This window comes from Dama dama, chromosome 11 (assembly GCF_033118175.1).
Source record: "Dama dama isolate Ldn47 chromosome 11, ASM3311817v1, whole genome shotgun sequence".
NCBI lineage: Eukaryota > Metazoa > Chordata > Mammalia > Artiodactyla > Cervidae > Dama > Dama dama.
In genome coordinates, this window is record NC_083691.1 from 5,630,892 (window position 1) to 5,646,017 (window position 15,126).

General features: G+C 54.0%; 1 protein-coding gene across 1 annotated transcript in view; it reads right to left on the reverse strand.

The window, feature by feature from the left end:
- Positions 1 to 308: 308 nt before the first annotated feature.
- The window catches only part of LAMC3 (laminin subunit gamma 3), a 69,090-nt gene continuing 54,272 nt past the window's right edge, over positions 309 to 15,126 (reverse strand). The window contains exons 22-29 of the mRNA XM_061156071.1: positions 14,908 to 15,042; positions 13,241 to 13,388; positions 11,583 to 11,732; positions 9,219 to 9,321; positions 6,872 to 7,071; positions 5,490 to 5,636; positions 5,303 to 5,402; positions 309 to 1,785 (exon numbers count right to left, since the gene is read on the reverse strand). Coding sequence (XP_061012054.1) covers positions 1,535 to 1,785; positions 5,303 to 5,402; positions 5,490 to 5,636; positions 6,872 to 7,071; positions 9,219 to 9,321; positions 11,583 to 11,732; positions 13,241 to 13,388; positions 14,908 to 15,042 — 1,234 coding nt within the window. The 3' untranslated portion in view covers positions 309 to 1,534. The remainder of the gene's footprint in view (positions 1,786 to 5,302; positions 5,403 to 5,489; positions 5,637 to 6,871; positions 7,072 to 9,218; positions 9,322 to 11,582; positions 11,733 to 13,240; positions 13,389 to 14,907; positions 15,043 to 15,126) is intronic.

The window sequence follows — 15,126 nt, forward strand, 5'->3', positions numbered from 1 at the left end:
ACAAGATTTTTTTTAGTCTGAGCCACCAGAGAAACCCCCTCCCAGCCCTGAGACTTTGTCTAATAAGCCCCTTGGAGCAGAGAGGAGAGGGCGGACGGCTGGGGTCGCAGGACCCCTGCGGAGTCCCCGCCGTGGGAAGACACTGGCAAAGCTGGTGGTCTCAGCTCTGCCATCGGCCTAGCCCCTCGCGTAGGCCGAGAGGCGTCACCAAACATGCTGCCACCCACTCACTGGGTGCTAGGAGTGGGCACCCACAGCCCAGGCCCCTGCTGGACCAGAGGCACACCACCAGCTGGTAGAGGAGTCCTTTATTGCCACGTTAAACAGGATTGGTTAAACAGAGTCGGTCTGAGCCTGTCGCCCCTGCTGGGGGTGGGGGAGGCAGGGAGGGCATTGGGAAGGGGCTAGGCTCCTCCCAGCACCAGGCACCCACCCTCCCAGTGCCAGGGCCCTGCCATCTGCTGGAAGAGGGCCCGGGGAAGGGGAGGAGAGCCAGGAGGAGATGCCGAGACTCCTGCGCAGAGGTCAGCAGGGGGCCTCCTTCATGGGGATTCCCCAGCATGACAGGGTAGAAAGGCAGCCAGACCTCCCTGTCCAGTGCCCACCGGGGCCTGCTTTGTGGCAGGTGGGGCCGCAGGGCTGTGGGGCCAGTTTGGGAAGTATCGATCGGTCAAAGGCCAACCAGGGTTGGCAGGGTCACAAAGCGCTCCAAAACCCAGGCCCTCTCAGGCCATGAGACCCAGCTCTTTGGACAGCCATGACCCTTTAAAAGGTCATGACCCTAAAAGGGGCCGCGGGCCCAGGGCGGGCGGTTCCTTCAGTGAGTGCGAACCAGTCCCAGGATCTTGAGAAGGAAGCATTCCTTGAAGCCAATGAGGAGGCCCCTTCCCGGGGCGGGCCACGCCCCGGCTGGCTGAGCAAGCAGGCTGCCCCGGGGCCCCAGGAGCCCTGGGCCTCAGCTTCCTCTGCCGAGAAGCCTTAGCATCTTGTGTCTCTTGACCTGCGTGGTCCCTTGGCTGGGCAGAGCTGCTGGGTGTTTGTGGTGGATGACAGATAGGTTGTGGGGGGGGCTGCTGCAGGACAGAGGGCAGGTCTGGAGCTGGGGGCTCTGGTTGACCCTGCCCTGGATCTCTGCAGATGGCCCCTGACTCAGCCTCCTGGGTACCAACCCTGCGCGGGATTGTCAGTGTCACAGGGTGTTCAGAGTCCAGCGGGGGTGCAACACACGGATGGACTAGTTCATGTGCACACTGCGCACACTCGCAGAAGCCCACATGTGCTTGTGCGCGTGCATGCATGTACGGCATGGGAGGGCATGCTGTTGGGGGTGTGCACACTGTCGCTGCCTGGGTGAGCTCTGAATGCACACTCACTCCTGCCGGAGGGGAGGGGGTGTGAGCACGGACTCAGGAGGGTGCGAGGCAGCAGGCTCTGGTGGGTGTCTTTGCACGGCGCACCTGCTGGGGTGTGCAGGCCCTGGGCCGGAGTGGGGGTGCACCCCGGGATCTGGGGGCACCTCGGGGTCCGGTGGCCCTCACTGCCAGCTGGCACAGCTCCCGGGCAGGCTGTGCAGGATGGCCTCCAAATTCTGCTTGTCGGCACGGATCTCCGCGAGGTCGCTCTCGAAGCTCTGGATCTGCAGCTCCTGCAGCTTGGACTCCTGCTCCAAGAGCCTCAGTTTCCCCTGCAGGGCCCCCGGGGAACCCAGCTGCAGCCTCAGACGCTCCAGTGCCCGCTGGGTCTCGTTCAGGGCCCTGGCTGGGGCTCTATGGGTGTCTAGCGACCCTGGACAGAGGAGCACAGACAAGATTCAGGGAGGGGCTGGCTCCCCGCCCCTGGAGGGCCCTCCCCCAACCCCAAATTTCCAGGATCCCAACTGCTCACCATCTACCAGGAAAGCAAGAGATCAAGAGGGCAGCGTGGTGAGGTAGGTGAGGGCCTGGCCTGGGTTTGTACCCCACTAAGCTTATGTGCTTAGAAAGCTGAGCGCAGAAGAATTGATGCTTTTGAACTGTGGTGTTGGAGAAGACTCTTGAGAGTCCCTTGGACTGCAAGGAGATCCAACCAGTCCATCCTAAAGGAGATCAGTCCTGAATATTCATTGGAAGGACTGATGTTGAAGCTGAAACTCCAACACTTTGGCCACCTGATGCGAAGAGCTGACTCATTTGAAAAGACCCTGATGTTGGGAAAGGTTGAGGGCAGGAGGAAAAGGGGACGACAGAGGATGAGATGGTTGGATGGCATCACCAACTCAATGGACATGAGTTTGGGTAAACTCCGGGAATTGGTGATGGACAGGGAGGCCTGGTGTGCTGCAGTTCATGGGGTCACAAAGAGTTGGACACAACTGAGTGACTGAATTGACTGACTGAAGCTTATATGCCAACCTTGGAAGTTTCCTTCGGGTGGCATGGGGAAGCTGTTAAGCTTTGGTACTGGTATTACTATTACTGTTGAAGAAGAGAAGGCCTTGGGTGAGTCCTGAGGCCCAGTTTCCTCATCTACAAAGCAGCATGTGTGAGAGAGAGGTCCCCACGTGTCTGCTGGTTCCCACATGCTGTCAATTCGCTGAGAGCACACGCTTATGGATGGATTTCACCCAGGATGCACGGACACTGGGTGAAAAGAAAGGTCTCCGGCATGAGAATGGGGGGCGAGGTGAAACAGGAGGGGCTGCAGGCCTGGGAAGCGGGCAGCGGGGGTCTAGTCCTGGCCCTGGGGCCTGGATTAGCTCTGCTGCTTGGGGTGAAGGACTTCCCCTGGAGCCTCTCCAAGTGTGACACGAGGAGGGTGGGGCCAGGTGCTCACCTATGAACTTGGTGATGACGGCGGCATGGAATCCCCCAGCTGTCTCCCCTGCCTGGGCTTTGTCAGCTTGTCATTAAGGTGACAGACAGCTGGGCCAGGCGGGAGGGTGGTGGGGACAAGGAAACAAATTCTAAACAGCATTTTAAAAATTAACTAATCAGGCTGTGCCCGGTCTTAGTTGTGGCACATGGGATTTTCAGTCCTTGTTTCGGCATGCAGGATCTTTAGTTGAGGCCACACAAACCCTTGGTTGCAGCCTGTGGGATCCAGTCCCCTGACCAGGGATCGAACTCGGGCCCCCTGCATTGGGAGCGCACAGTCATAAGTCACTGGACCACCATAAGGGAAGTCCTCTAAATGGCTTTGAATCCCACAGGACCCCACAGGCTCCCATGGCCCTGAGTCTCCTGGGCCATGAAGGCTGGGTTGGAGGGCAGGCAGCTGCAGGAGCTGAGCCCGGGGCGGGACTAGGCAGAGGGAAGATGCTCCCAGTAAAGACCGGCAGAGGCCCCACCATTCATGGGAAAGTCCAAACGGCCTCTCTCTCGGAGGAGCTTATAGCCTCCATTCTGCCTGCCCATCTGGGTCTCCTGGGGTGGGGACAGGGTCTAGGTGTGCGTGGTCACTCCTGCCCCTCCAGGTCAATCCCAGTGCCAGCATGAATGAGTGAATGGTAACAATGGTGAGAATGGTTTTACCCACACAGAGTGTTTGATTCAGGCTGGGCTGGATCACATCCAGTGTACCGAGTTCTTGTGGGTGTAGACTCGTGGCTGCAAGTGGACACATTCTGAATCAAGTCAGACCTGAGCGTGACCCACAGCCTCCCCACTGACTGGCTGTGGGACCCCGGGAACATTATTTAAATTCCCTGTGCTTCAGTTTCCTCATCTGCAGAACAGCAAGAGCGTCAGGATCCATGGCTGGAGAGGCTGGAATGAGATCCGATCGTGTGTGCAAATAGCTGAGTGGGGGCCTGGTGTCCAGGCAAAATGCAGAACATGCTGATTTCCCCTTGTCTTATTGACAGTGAGAATTGAAATGCATGCTATCCCATGGACAAACCTTGAGGATATCACCCTGGTGAAATAGACCAGTCACAAGAGGACACACCCACTTAGGTGAGGTGCCTATAATGCCAAATTCACAGAAACAGACGGTAGAACGGGGGTTGCCAGGGGCTGGGGGTGGGGGAGTGGGCTTTGTGTATAATGTGGACAGGCTTCATCTTGGGATGATGAAAAAGTTCTGGAGATGGGTGGTGGTGATGGGCCACATGATAAGGTGAATGTTGTACCTAACGCCATTGAAATGTATGCTGAAAACTGGTTAAAATGGCAAATTTAATGTTTTGTGTGTTTTAAAATGGCATGCTGTTCACTTCAGTAGTGAAAGTTGCTCAGTCATGTCCGACTCTTTGTGACCCCATGGACTGTAGTCCAAGGAATTCTCCAGGCCAGAATACTGGAGTAGGTAGCCTTTCCCTTCTCCAGGGGATCTTCCCAACCCAGGGATCAAACCCAGGTCTCCTGTATTGCAGGTGGATTCTTTACCAGCTGAGTCACAAGGGAAGCCCAAGAATACTGGAATGGGTAGCTTATCCCTCCTCCAGAGGATCTTCCCAACCCAGGAGTTGAACCGGGGTCTCCTGCATTGCAGGCAGATTCTTTACCAACTGAGCTACCAGCGAAGCCACTGCTTCCCTGAAGTTCACTGAAGTTTAGCACTTCAGCCTAACTGCTATTAGGCAGTTGAGCCCCTCACCCCTGCTCGAGGGCTCCACGTCTTGGGGGCTGTCCCCTTCATGATTTACTGACTCATCCCACTTCCCAGGTGGCACTAGCAGGGTTCCGCCTGCCAATGTAGGAGATGTAAGAGATGTAAGACAGAGGAGCCTGGCGGAACACAGTCCACGGGGTCACAAAGAGCTGGACACGATAGAAGCGACTGAGCACACAGGCATGCACACACCACACAGTGTGGCGAGCACTCTGTAAAGTACCCACTGTGACCCCATTTCACAGATTGGGTGACTGAGGCTCAGAGAGGGTGAGTGATTTTCCCAAGCTCTCACAGCCCAGGAAGGCAAAGTGCCAGACTTGAATCCTGGTCTATCTGATCCCAAGCCAGCACGGAGTCCCCAGTGCCACGCTTGCTCCTGTGACCTTCTCTCTTCTTCTCTGAAATCCTCAACCGCTGAGGGCGGATCCAGTCATCTGGTGCCTACAGGTGTTGTGCAGGTAGTGAGTGTTCCCCCCTCCTGACTAGCAGCCCGTGGAGGCACAAAGTGAGCTTGTTTCTAGACCCCAACCCTGCCTTATGTGAGGGGGCCTGGAGCAGTTACAAGTGCTTGCAATTGATCACAAGGCTCAGGATGGGGGAAGCAATGGATAGGAGGAGACAACCTTCCCCTGGACTGGACCTCACAGAAAGATCCCAGAGGTGTGCCAGGGACCCCGGGGACCAGGGCCCGGCCTTGGGGTCTCCTTACCCAGCCTGGTGAGCAGCTCCGACAAGACTTTGATGTCCTTCTCCAGGGAGATGCGTGACTCCCGGATCTGCCGTTCCATTTGGCTCAGCCCAGCACCATCCTTTAGGGGGGTCAGAGGGAGAGGAAAAGCTTGAGCGGCTCCCAGCTGGTTCCCGGGACCAGGAGGAAAAGGAGGGGGGTCTCGTACCCGCTCAGCCGCCTCCAGCTCCTGTCTGTGCGCTTCTGAGGCCAGCAGCTGCCGGGAGGCCAGTCGGAGGGTCGCCCGCGTCTGTCTGGAGAGCTGGCTAGCCCGGCGGTGTTCCTGCTTCCCCGCCCTCAGCAAGGCCTTGGCGAGCTGTGAGTGGGCAGCAGCAGAGAGGGGAGGGTGAGTGGAAGGAGTCCTTCTTTTCCTTTTTTAAGTTTTTTTTTTTTTTTAATGTGGATCATTTTTTGAAGTCTTTACTAAATGTACTACAATATTGCTTCTATTTTATGGGTGTTTTTTTTTTTTCTATTTTGGCTGCGAGGCATGTGGGATCTTAGCCCCCCATCCAGGGACTGAACCTCCCACCCTCTGTATTGGAAAGTGAAGTCCTAACCACTGGACTGCCAGCAAAGTCCCCAAGAGAGTCCTTACAGAGGTAAAGGATATTAATGATCATCATGCCAAGGGGTCATCACTTCACTTCGTCACTTCACGATCATTTATTTGTTTGTTCATTCATTCATTTATTCATTCAACAGGTATGTACCAGATGCTGGCACAGTGCAGGTCGCTGGACCCTACCCATCTCTCCTCTGAGGAGAAACTCCAGCTATTTTACAGATGGGGTACAGAGCTGCAGAGGAGAGGAGTTGGCCGAAATCAAAACGACAGGACCAGAAACCAAGCCTGGGGGGCTCCTGCAAATCTAACACTTTCTCTAGGCAGCTGTAAAGGCAGTTTAGGGGACTTCCCTGGTGGTCCAGTGGTTAAGAATCTGCCTTGCAATACAGGGGACATGGGTTTGATCCTTGGTCAGGAAACAGATCCCATAGGCCTCAGAGCAAATAAGTCCACGAATCACGACTACTGAAGCCTGAGCGCCACAACTACAGAGTCTGTGCACTGCAACGAAAGACTCCGAATGCCGCAACTGAGAACGCACTCAGTCAGGTTAATTAATCTTTTAAAAAGAATACACTTGAAAAAATAAAGGCAGTTCACTTGGGAGCCAAGCAACAAAGCCAGTGATGGTGCTGGGGAGACTCACATCGATTCAGATTTGGCCCCAATTAAACAAGAAAAGCCGAGAGGTTTAGGGAGTAGCACCCAACAGACCGAGGTGTGAATCCTGCTCCTGTGAATCCCCCACCTGTCCCATGGGGACTGCATTGACATCTATTTCATGCGAAATCTACAGGGTCACCCGTGTGAAGCTCCAGAGCTCAGCGCCTGTGAGCCCCTGGTGAGTGCAGAGTACTCAGCATTGCACACAGAAGGTGGCAAATGTGTGAGGGCAGGTGCCCCACAGAAGGGCACCTCTATGCTAGTCCTCCCCCAGGCCCAGAAGACAGGGATGCCCCAGGGGTCACGTCCCTGGCCTTGACCTTGGCACTGTCCTGGGCCAGCAGCTCGGCTTCCCTGCCCTTCTTCTTGGCCTTGGAGGAGACAGAAGCCGCATCTCCCAGCACCCTCTCTGCCTGCTTGGTCTTCTTTCTTGAGTCTGCAAGGATCCTGTCCTGGACGATGGCCGCCTTCCTCCTCAGCGCGGCCTGGTCCTTAGGCCGAGGAAACCTTGGCTTCATTCCTGTAAACCCAGCCAAGGCTGTGTCAGGAGGGCTGGGCTCACGCCTGAAGAGCCCAACAAGAGGTCACCACCAGAAGCTGACCATCCCCAGACCCTTGGACAATGTGAGCAGAGGAATGAGACACACAAGATCTGTGTGTGTTACTTGGCAGGATCACCCAGAAAAAACATAGATGAGACATATTGCTCTGTGAGTGTAAAGATTCATGTGATAGTATGATATTGGATTGGCCAAAAAGTTGGGTTGCGTGAGTGCGTGCTCAGTCTTGTCTGACTCTGTGACCCCCCTGAACTGTACCCTGCCAGGCTCCTCTGTCCATGGAATTTCCAAGGCAAGAATACTGGAGTGGGTTGCCATTTTCTCCTCCAGGGGATCTTCCCGACCCAGGGATCAAACCCAAGTCTCTTGTGTCTCCTGCATTGGTAGGCGGATTCTGTTCCACTGAGCCAGCTGGGAAACTCTTGTTTGGGTTATGGAACATCTTATGGAAAAACTTGAATGGACTTTTGGGCCAACTCCACTCACAAGTCACAGGATTACATGGCCGTCAATGCCTGGGCCAGTGGAGATGGGAGCCACAGCCCAGTATATAGAAAGATCCATTCAGTTCTTTGTTTTTATGGACCACACATTTCTACTGGGGCTTTGAGGCAGCTTATCATGATAGAGCAACTGGACCACTAAAGTGAAAAAACAAGGGCCGGAGGCAACTCGGAGGACGAGGAGGAGTGAGACGGGCCAGAAAATTAGGGCCGGGACAGTGCAGGGCCAGATGTTCTGTTTACCAGTTAGCCTCCTAGCAGCCAAGACAAAAGGGGAAATTCTACAGTTCACATGGATTTTATTATCTAATAAAAGGTAGTGTCTCTCCATAAAGAAAGAAAGACTTTCCCCTTTCCTTTCAGATCAAATTCTAAGGGAAATTTATCCTAAGGAGTACTGATTATAGTTGTTGTTCAGTCGCTAAGTTGTGTCCGACTCTTCGTAACCCCATGGACTACAGCAGGTTCCTCTGTTCTCCACTATCTCCTGGAGCTTGCTCACTCAAATTCATGTACATTGAGTGGGTGATACTATCTAACCATCTGACCATCTCATTCTGGGCTGCCCCACATGGTAGACAAAGTAAAATTTCAAAAAGAATCAAACCTTCTAATTTTCAAGGACATAGTAGTACATAATCATTCTATGAGAATAATCCAAAAGTTAGGTCTATTTTGCTTCTTGTACACAAAACTGGTGTTTCTTAAAGGGCACGCTGGGGAGTCCTAATTCTAAAGGGTGTCGATAAATGCTATGGGATAATGTCAACTAAGTTTATATGAAGTGAACCCGGGGGACTTCCCTGGCGGTCTGGTGGTTAAGGATCTGCACTTCCACTGCAGGGGGCACAGTTTCAATCTCTGGTGGGGGAACTATCTTGCATGCCTTGTGGAGGCATGCCAAAAAAAAGTGAACCTGGTTTCTCTATTGCAGGATTTCTCAGAGCCTTTAGTATTCTGAGGTGTGCACTGCAAGGCCTCAGAGAGATCTATAGCATGTCCCATTTCTTAAACTTATATGAACACAAACCCTCTCTTGGCAGAACAGTTACAGGCTAAGTGCTGTTCTACATTTCATTTAGCAGAATTTCCTTTCTTGGTCTACCCATCTGTAAAATGGGGGCTCTTGGCCTCATTTTCCTAAAGTTCAAGAGAGACTTGGAGTGGCATCAACCCATGTCCCCTTCTAAAGAGAAACACCGCACCCCTTCCCATAGCCCCAGTGGACGTTGGACCAGGACAGCCATTTCTGTACCAGGAACAGGACCCCGAGCCAGAGTGGCCTGGATCAGGGATGGACAGCTGATGGCATCAGATTCTCTTCCTGTCTGCTCTTGAGGGGTTGTGTGTGCGGTCTGATGACGGATGGCCATGTGGGCAAGCATCGGGTCAGTGGTATGAGTGGTATGTGAGATGGGGAGGGACAGGCAACGACAGGAAAGGGAGGTCCTGAGAGGCAGAGGGAACGGTGTCTTTGGCTCATGCTCACGTGACTGGACCTCTGGCCCCTGCAGCCAGGCCTGCCCAGGGTGAGGCCCGATCCCTGGTGTCTGCCATGCGCATTTGTGCATTGATGAGCCTGGGGCTAAGCAGGGCACACATACCTTCCAGGTCAGCCAGCAGAGTCCTGGCTCCCGTGACAGTCACCGTGGCAGCCTGGACGGACGAGGAAGCTCGGGTCAGGGCAGCTCTGGCTTCCTGGTGCAGCTGGAGAGAGACGGGAGAGGTTGAACAGATGGTGCTGGAGGTGTGCTGGGCAGAGCCGGGTCAGGTGGGCACCAAACCCACATATACAAGGTCCCCAAAGGGCACCAAAACGGACACTGAATTATGCTGTTTACCAGGACCACCTGATTTGTCTTACTCTTCCAATATTAAACTTTGACTGTCTCTCCCAAGAGTTTATCTGTCCCACAATATCTTAGAGGAACACTGGAACCTAAGAACTAAAAGAAAGATGGATGACTGAAAGTTTCTTTTCAGAATGCTGCTGTATCTCAGCAAGAGGATGTGAAATGGAGAATCTGTTTCTTATACAACTTTTACTCCTAGGAAATTAGTTTCTTCCCCACTGTCACTAAATAAGGTGATGGTAGTGGTTTAGTCGCTAAGAGTCATGTCTGGCTCTTTGCGACCCCATGGACTGTTGCCCACCAGGCTCCTTTGTCCATTGGATTTCCCAGGCAAGAATACCGGAGTCGGTTGCTATTTCCTCCTCCAGGGGATCGAACCCAGGTCTCCTGCATTGCAGATGGATTCTTTACTGACTGAATCACCAAGGAAGCCCACCACTAAATAAGTAAGGCTGGATCCTCAAAAGAAAATGGATCTGATGGATGAATGGATACATAAAATGTGGTGTATCCACATGGTAGAACATTATTCAGCCATGAAAAAGAATGAAGTGCTGATATATACCATAACGTGGATGAATCTGGACAATACTATGTAAGTGAAAGCAGCCAGACACAAAGAGGCACATATCACATGATTCCAATTGTATGAAACGTCCAGATTGGGAAATCTACAGACAGAAAGCAGATTGGTGGTTGCCAGGGGCTGGGGGAGGGAAGGCTGAGGAGTGACTGCTTAATGGGTATAAGCTTTCCCTTCGGGGGTTTCCTTCTGGGGTGATGAGTGTTTCAGAACTGAGAGGTGATGGCTGCACAACTTGGTGAGTGTGCTAAATGCCACTGTGTCGTACACTTTAAAACGGGTAGTTTTAGGAAATTTCCTGGTGGTTCAGTTGTTAGGACTCCACCTTTCCATCTCAGGGGTCACAGGTTCAGTCCCTGGTAAAGGAACTAAGATCCTGCATGCTGCATGGCCTGGCCAAAAAAAAGGAGCGGGGTAATTTTACGTTACATGAATTTCGGTCAATCAATCAATCAATCAATCATGTGGGTTTGAAGAGCTACCAGATGCTGCCCAGGGAGCCCTCATGTCTTAAGTCTTATTCCAAATGCCTGGCAGAGGCGTTCCTGGGAGAGGAAGGTGGAAGGCACTGTGCTGGGGCCAATCACTGCACATTGGGGTCTGGTCCTGACCCTGCTGTGGTCTCATCTGCTTCCTGGACCAGGGGGATGGACTAGGTCAACGAGTACCACCCCAGGAGATCCTAACACAGCGAAGCTCGCCCAGCGTGTGACAGGCACAAGGCCCAGCTCTTCCGATGTTGGCAGCAAGCTTCTCTCCCGAGCCTTGTTTTTAAAAGGACAATAAAGATGTCTGTGGGATAAGCCACTGCTGGGATAAGTGGATGATGGATTTGAATAAAGTCTGTAGATCAGGCTCATTGTGTAACTATCATGCTGCTTTCCTTACTCTGATCTTTATAAGGTGGTTAGGTAAAATGTTAACAGAAGGGGAATCTGTGTGAAGGGTATAGGGGAATTCTTTGTACTTTCTTCACAACTTTTTTCCTAAGTCTAAAATTATTTTCAGATGAAAAGTTGAAAAAAAAACCACTTGAAGGGGTGCTTATACTTTAATAGGTTGGAAACCACTGGGTTGGGCTAAATTCACCCCATAATTCTTGAATTCCTTGATTACTTAGCACTGCCTCCGAGTCTGGGCTGGCAACTGTGGGGTTGAGCGCTGGAGTGATGTAGGTGTTCACTAAAATACCTGGCAAGTGAACTAACAAATTCAAGACTGAATGAATGAGACTCCTCCCAGATGTAATTAATACCGCGTAGGGTGGGAGGTGCCGCCCTGGCTGCTGCTGGTACTCTGTCTGTCTAGCCATCCTGCCTCCTCTCACCCCTTAACTCCTCCTCATGCGGTCAGGACCCTCTGCCTTGGCAGATGCTAACTGAGGCTGTCTGGAGTTTTGGGGGGGAGGCACTGGAGGGGCAGAAAGAACTGCTCTGGTCTTTGCCCCTCCCTCCCTGCAGCCCCGGACCCCAGATCACCCCTGGGGCAGCCCCAACTTCCTCCAGGTGCTGCCTCAAAGGATGAGAGCCCACCTGTGTGAGGGGCTCCATCTCCTGCAGCACGGCCTGGGCGGTGGCCTGCAGGGACCGGGCAGCCTCGGTCACCATGCGCTCTCTCGATGTGACCGTCTTCTCCAGCGTCTGACCCTTCAGGCCCACGGCCTCGGCCTGGGACTTCTGAGGCTGCCGGGAGACAGAGGGCTCAGGCAAGAAAGGTCCAAGGGGCAGGATGGGAGAAGCCCAGGGGCAGAGACAGGGTGGGTCAGGCTGCACATGGACCCCCCAAGATGCAGAGGAGCCAGCGTGAGAGAAGCCAGGCTGGAGAACCTGTCACTTGAGGCTCGATTCCAGTCCCAGCAATTTCTAGAAGCGTGGCCTCAGGCAACTCAGCTGATCTTCCTGACCTGCATTTCCTCCCACTTGATTCTAAATTCCAGCCTGAATTAAGTACACGGGTTGGTCCATTGTAGGTGGTGGTGGTGGTTTAGTCGCTAAGTCGTGTCCGACTCTTGCGACCCCGTGGACTGTAGCCCACCAGGCTCCTCTGTCCATGGGATTTTCCAGGTAAGAATACTAGAGTGGGTTGCCATTTCCTTCTCCAGGGGATTCTTTCCAACCCAGGAATCGAGCCTGGGTCTCCTGCATTGCAGGCAGATTCTTTACTGACTGAGCTACAAGGGAAGCCGCCAATTATAGGTAGATTAGGATTACTCATAATCTTATACCTGGAAACAGCCAGTCAGATAAACATCCTCAATAGATTGTTTTCTTTTTCTCTGGCAGAAATGAATCCTAGCTGAGCACTAACTTCCTGGTTTTGTTTGTTTGAGGCAAGCAGAGTGATTCCTAGGAATGTTTGAGTATCTGAGGTGGGGCTCCTTTTAAGGATACGAGGGTTGAAAACCAGTATCTAGTGCAACCCAACTGGCCCTTTGTCTAGCTTTACTCTGGGCAGGGGAAACGTGTTAATGGAGAGGACCAATAACCTGTACTTCTGAATTCAGACTGTCCTGTGGGGACTGCTTCTTACCTAACAACTTCAGGAGTATCTGGGGCAGCGCTCAGGGCCAGACATGTCACTACTGGTGTTTTCCTTTTTTATGCACAGCGGGAGAACCAAAGACCCTGAGCATTTAACCTGGGGCCCATCAGTCCCAACCGGATGGGTCCCAGATGCATTTCTATATGTTTAGTCTTTTTTTTTTAAGTTCAGCTCCCCAGTTTTGGGATTTCAGGATTACTGAGAAGTCCTGATGAACTGATTTATCCAGAGGTGAGCCATGAATCCCCTCCCTGCCCCTGATGGATACAGCCCAGAAATAACCCAAAGGGTGAGCTCCATCCGACAAAGTAACTGAGGCATAGAAGGGGAAGGTCCTGGCCAAGGTCACAGAACGTGAGTGGCAGGGCTGGGATTTAACTCCATGTCTGTCTGGTGTCATTGCCAATGCCACTGTGACGGAGAAGGGACCTCGGCCTTAATATTATTTTCGATAACTAAGATTGGCTGAGTTCTGTGCCAGGCAGGCACTCTGCCAGGCCATTGGAGGTTGCCCTATCTTTTAATCAACTGCTATCGAGCTAAAAATAAGCCACGTCATCTGCCTCTGCCCGGGCCACACTGGTTTCCCAGCCGCCACGTTCTCCCCCCTTCCCGCCCCACGTGGAGCTCCAAGGACAGCCGAGCTGACCGGTGATGCTAGGGCGGCCGGTGAGGCCAGGTGCAGGGCTGCGTCCGCGCTGACTTGCTGCACGGTGGTCAGCACCCTCTCAGCTTCAGGCAGCGCCTCTGCCACAGCCGTGCCCAGCGCCTTCTGGGCCGCGTGTACTTCCTGGTACCTGGGCGGAGACAGAGGCAGGGTGGCCTGTGAGTGGGTGGAGGCTGTCCCTCCGGATCGCTGGCCTGGCCGCCCCCGCCTCCCCCACTGGAGCCCCTATGGAAGAGGGCTCTGGTGACTTCCCGGGCAGAGCCGCCATCTGTGGAGTGGGCACCCAGCAGCTGGCCTCAGAAGCTGGCTGCTACTTGGCAGCTTTCTAATGAATGAAAAGGCTGCAGAAGCACTGTATTCTTGTTCCTCCATTCACTTAATTCAATCACGCTTTTCTGAAGGGGCTCCCGCTTGGTTTCCACTTGAGAGTCACACGTTCTGTGAATGTCTGGCTTCTCTGGATGAATCTCCAAGAGGAAAAGGCCTGGCACTGGCAGAGGGATAGCAGCCCAGGCCCTAACGCCCTTGGGTGACCTTGGGCACGCTGCTCTCCAGGTAAAGAGAGATCCCTGGGTCGCATGATGGCTCTGGGGGCCTTTTTCCCCAAAGTGCTATAAGCAACCAACTAAGATAGCTTTCCAGTCCAGCTGTCCACATCTTGCTCCCCACCGCCCCCACCGCCACCAGCTCCCCTAACCGTGGGTACTGCTGGAGTGGACCACTCCCTGAGAAAAAAAGTGTTAGTCACTCAGTCATGCCTGACTCTTTGCAACCCCATGGACGGCAGCCCACCAGGCTCCTCTGTCCATGAGATTTTTTTCCAGGCAAGGATACTGGAATGGGTTGCTATTTCCTTCTCCAGGGAATCTTCCTGACCCAGGGATTGAACCTGGGTCTCCCACACTGCAGACGGATTCTTTACTGACTGAGCTATGAGGGAAGCCACCCCCTGAGGTCACTCCCATCCTTCATCCCTGTTTAGAGAACCAGCGCCCCTGCCCTCTGGGAGTGAGTCACGTGATTCGCCCAGCCAAACTGATTGGTTCAGGACGGGCCACCTGACTCAAGCTGGGCCAATCAGAGTCTCTCATCTAGGAAGTCCACTTGGGCTCAGTGAGACGTTGGTGGGTCTTCGCTGGCCCTCTGAATGAGGGGGATAGGAGAGGGCCACCCCCTCCTCAGCAGAGAGTCAGGGGCCAAGAAGAAAGCTAGTGCCTGAGAGGCACTCCGCAGGGACCTGGGGTGGGGGGAAGTTGTGGGGGTGTGGTGGGGGGAGGAGGTGCTGCCCTGGACCCTCCTCTTTCACATTCTCGTCCCTTCTCTCCAGAGGCTGAGCTGCACCCCCAGGCTGAGTGTGTGCGCTCAGTCGTGTCTGACTCTTTGCCACCCCCCGGGACTGTAGCCCGCCAGGCTCCTCTGTCCCTGGGACTCCCCAGGCAAGAATACTGGAGAGGGTTGCCATTTCCTCCTCCAGGCATGAGTGGGTTCCTATAACTCACCACCGAGCAGACCCCGGGCATCCCACCCCACCCCGAGGACCATCAGGACTCAAGGGAAGGAAGGCGTTTCTGGAACCACTGGCCTCTGGTCAGGCCCTGTGGGCCCCAGGAAGCCAACCCAGGCTCCTCCCCACACCTGGGAGGTCTCACCTGTCCTCCAGCTCCTGCTGGGCCTCCAGGGCCGCTCTGCCCTCCACCAGGCTCCAGAGAAGTGCATAGCTGGTGTTGGAGGCGAGCAGGGCCCTCCGAGCCGTGGCCTCAATCTTGGCGGCGGTGTCCCTGTGGCTGTGTGAAAATACCCGCCTGACCATCAGCAGGAGCTCACACGGAAGGGGGCTTGGATGCAAACCCACACCCCCTGCGTGGTAC